Source organism: Bombina bombina, chromosome 6, assembly GCF_027579735.1.
Source record: "Bombina bombina isolate aBomBom1 chromosome 6, aBomBom1.pri, whole genome shotgun sequence".
In the NCBI taxonomy this organism is placed as follows: domain Eukaryota; kingdom Metazoa; phylum Chordata; class Amphibia; order Anura; family Bombinatoridae; genus Bombina; species Bombina bombina.
In genome coordinates this window covers 704,789,504-704,794,053 of record NC_069504.1, presented here as the reverse complement: position 1 = coordinate 704,794,053, position 4,550 = coordinate 704,789,504, and the positions used below count along the sequence as shown (strand labels likewise).

The following is a 4,550-nucleotide window of genomic DNA, read 5'->3' as shown; positions in this document are numbered from 1 at the left end:
AAGTATGCACTGTGCACCAGAATTTTAAACACATCAATTGTTTAGAGAGCCTAAGGTGCTCTCAATTTCTTAATTACTGACATGATACAAGCCCCACTAGTGATCTGAGCAACTGCGGTATTTAAAATTCTGGTGCATTAAGAATATCTAGCTATGCTTCACATGCATGTGCAGAGAAAAATATTAACACTAAAACAGTGATAAATTTTACTAGAAGCATTTTTGCCCATACCTGTATATTACAAATATGTTTCTATGCAAAGGTGTAATTCATCTATGTGCATTTAAATTTTGACCGGAATGTCCCTTTAAAGGTTAAATATACAATATACAGATTTTTAAAAAGTGGTTGATTTAATAAAGCTAGACTGTGTAAATGAAGATGATCTATATGAGGAACTGTGTTGTACCATGGAGGGATACATTTAAACATGCAGTGTCTGCTGTAGGTAATACTAGCCAGAAATGGGTGTCTGTGTTCACCAATCTAAAATCAAATAATGTAAATGCACCAAAATCAGAAAAAAAGTGATAGTTTTTGTTCTAAGCATACCAGGGTCAAATGCTCATACAGAGAGAGTATTTTCTTTCATGAGCAGTAAGTGGACGTATATTAGAAACAGGAGCAATACAGATCTAATTAAAGTGTCAGTAAATGACTGTTGTTGTTATACATTTCACATATAGGCAGACATTAATGTTTTAATATGTATTCTATTTCTTTCTTTTTTTTATAAAATATTTAAAAATAAAGTTATAATAACTACGGTAATAACATTTTAAACGTATCCAAAATAAAAGTTGATAAAGTATTTTTATCTTGATACAGTACAACTCCAAAAATCCGGACTGCTTGGGGATTTGTCCAGTCCGTATTTTTGGATTTTCCGGATTCTCAGACATCAATGCTAAAATACAGTACCTTGTAAATAATAAAGGAGATGTGTTAATTTTTTTAAATTTTTTTAATGCAGTAACTAATGCAGTAACTAAATAATGAACAGATTGCCTAGAATAGAGTACAGTACTGTACACATGCATATGTACATTCCTTTCTGTTACAGGTATTTCTTCGGTACATGCTGAACTGCTTGATCACCAAATGCTAACACCTGCTACACCTGGTGATCCGCTTGTGAACTGAGCTTCTGCGATGCAGGATGGCTATTAGCAGATGTTTCCTCTGTTTTAAAAGATAAAAGAGATGTTTTTTTAGTAAATACTGCACTGTGTAAGGCGTTTCATTTTTACAGTATTAAAATAAAGTACAGTACTGTACCTGCATATGACATGTTTTCTTCTTCCTGCTGTGCAAGGTGATCTGTTTGTGGATTGAGTGTTGTGAGTGTTTGCTGCTGCAGTTGATTGGTAGTTTGGATGGCAGATGCTTCTATTGTTTTCTGTAAATATCTTCGTATGTCACATTGTCTGCGACTTTGTAATTTCTTTGTGATAAAATTATTTTGCACCATGTGCACTTGCATGACGTCTTGGAGTGTAAAGCTATGGTTTTGTTCCACAAATTTCACAATGGTTTCCATGCATTTTTCAGCAGTAGCCCAAGATACCTTTTCAGTTTCAAGTCTGTCATCTTCTTCATCAGATTTTTCAGAAGTGTGCTCCTCTGTCTGATCTGGATTTGTGATGTCAATGATTTCTTGATCAGTAAAAGTGGCTGCAATCTCAACATCATCTTCAATGCATATCCACTCTAGGTCCTCTTCATTAAGTTTGCATAGAGGGTTGTCTTCCTGGGCTAATTTGACAGATTACATGAGTTCATTCACTTCAGATGTTCTCTGCTCTACAAGGAACCCTTCAAGATCTTCATTTTCCTCACACTCTAGCTCTCCATGCATCACATTTGGCCATAACTTTCGCCAAGCTCTTAAAAGAGTTACAGGCTTGACTGTGTTCCATGCAGTTACAAGAGAAAACACTGCATCTTTTATTGTAAAGCTACGTTGAAATTCTATAGAATCAATATCCTTGTTTAACATTTTCATCATAAAGTCATTTTTATAATGGCATTTGAAGTTCCTAATGACTCATTGGTCCATGGGCTGAATTAGTGATGTAACATTTGGTGGCAAGTAAGATGCAAAAATATTTCCACAATCAGACACTAATTTTGATTCATGGGGGTGAGCCCTACAGTTGTCAAGAAGCAGCAAGCACTTTGTGTTAGCAGGTTTTCCCAAATTTGTTAGGTTCTGGCGGACTGATGGAATAAAATCATTAACAAACCAATCTTGAAAAATGTCTTTGTCCATCCAAGCATTTTTTTGAGCTTTATAAGTCACAGGGAGGTACAAAACTCCTTTAAATGCCCTTGGGCGCTTATATTTGCCAATCACCAGAAGCTTGATTTTATGCTGTCCAGAAGCATTAGCACAGGTGAGGACAGTAAGTCTTTCTTTATTCATCTTAAAACCTTTAGGATTTCGTTCTTGGTTTCCAGCCAGAGTTTTAGTGGGCAGACATTTCCAGAAAACACCTGTTTCATCTGCATTGTAAATTTGATCAGGTGTGAGATCATAGTCAATGACAATTTTTTCAAATGTTGCACTATAATCTGCTGCAGCATGTGTATCAGCTGACTGCCTTTCTCCAACAACATTTAGCCGTCTAATACCATGACGCATTTTAAAATTCCTAAGCCACCAACTGCTAAAGTTACATTCAGAATCAATGTTCATTTGCTCCTTAAAAGATTTTGCTTTGGTGATAAGCATTGGCCCAGAAATTGCCATACCTTCTGATCGTTTAATCAAAAACCATTCATGCAAAACCTTATCAAGATTTTCTAACTTATGTTAGATGGCTTATGTAAACTTTTTCTTTCTGCAATTTTGTTGTAAGGCTCAGATGAGGCTGTAAACTGTAGAATTTTATTTTTGGCATTTTTTATATCATAAATGGTAGACTTTCCAATGTCATATGTTTCCATTAGAACAGAAACACTAACCCCTGATTCAAGTTTTTTGATGATTTCAAGTTTCTCACTCAATTTTAGAGTGTTTCTCCTACGCTTCTGTTTATCCACTTTAGGAGACATTGGTGGTACAGTACTGTATAACGGTACTGTGCAGTGTAAAGATGCTAAATACCTGCACAGGTACCGGTCATGTACTAGTTGTGGAGCTCAGATTTCACTTGTTGCCGCACCCGCACTGAAATTTGCATGCGCTTTGAGAAACCAACACCCGGAAGTTGTGATCGCGCCAGAGTCTGGATTCTCGGGTTGTCCGGATTTCCGGGGTCCGGATTTTTGGAGTTGTACTGTAGTAAATAAACAGGCAGTCTCCTGATCTGGGAGTGTTTACTTTGATAACAGTTCATCCCATGGGAAGGTCTACAAACGCCCCCTTTCCTCCTGCTCATTCACAATCTTCTGTTTGTTACTCCGGCTACTAAGACTGCGCATGCGTAATAGAAAAAGTTGAGCGCACTCTGCTAAAGAATAGATAGCGATTCAGAGTTTCCGTAGTAGTGTATGAGACAGGCAGCAAAGGAATAATCGTTTATTTTCCAAACTTATAATAAAAGGGAAAATATTTCATTTAACTAAAGTAAATATGTTTTATAAATACATTCATTTAATGTCAACCACTTAGTTTGTTTTATTATGTACTGAAGTTTATTGCCCATAGTAATTATAAGGGATACAATGCATTTTATATTGCCAATAAATGTAACTTCCATAATAGGATATATACAATTAGAATAACAAATAATATTGTTGATTAATTATTCTGCAGCCTTAAAAGTACAATGCTACTCAGTGTCATGAACTGTGAATTTGACTGCGTTGAAAAGCTATAGTTCCTGTGTAGCGTGATAATGCGTATGCGCAGGATGTCTACTGCAATCCCTGTCAATCAAAGAATGCGCGGCCCTGACACTCAAGGAGCTGCACGATCGATATACAGGGGATTGGAAAGAATTAAGCAGCATGTAAAAAAAATATCTAGCCATAGTAAGTATGGGCGGCCGGCGTTACCTCCCTAAATGTATGATTAGCGGTCAGTTTTAGGTATGTTTTAAATTGTATTTTTAAATAAAATAATGCTATACTGTCATAGTTACATTAGGCATTTGCTAAAATGATATAAAAATTCCTATGTTTACTGTCCCTTTAAAGCAGAGCTGCAAATTGCAGTGAACTGTAACTATTCTTGTAATGAGTTTTTACAATTTGTAAAAAATGATGTTAAACTCCTAAATTATGCTAAATTTGTATCCAAATATGTTTAATATGTTAGTTCAAAAAAGTTGAATTTGAAATACTCCCAAATTTCTCAATCTGTCAAAAGCTACATCACTAAAAATGTAGTATACAGTTTACAGATTTCAGTTTGCTGCTTTGATATTTATTCACATTTATTCACTTTAAACATTTCAGAATGTCTAGGCATAGATTTAGATATTAAACTTAGAAAATGTTGATGTTCACTGAAGTGAACTGGCATCATTGCATGTGTAAATTGCACTTCAAGCAATTTTTGGTGGCTTACTTTTTGGCTACTATGTCCTTTTGATTTGCTTGT

The 4,550-nt window shown here is 35.4% G+C and overlaps 1 protein-coding gene across 1 annotated transcript; it reads right to left on the bottom strand.

Annotated features, from left to right (window-relative positions):
* Positions 1 to 2,048: 2,048 nt before the first annotated feature.
* On the bottom strand, positions 2,049 to 3,058 carry LOC128664578 (jerky protein homolog). The gene is given in 2 exon segments (XM_053719396.1): positions 2,049 to 2,819; positions 2,822 to 3,058. Coding segments are annotated over 2 exon segments (1,008 nt in total).
* Between the last annotated feature and the right edge of the window lie 1,492 nt (positions 3,059 to 4,550).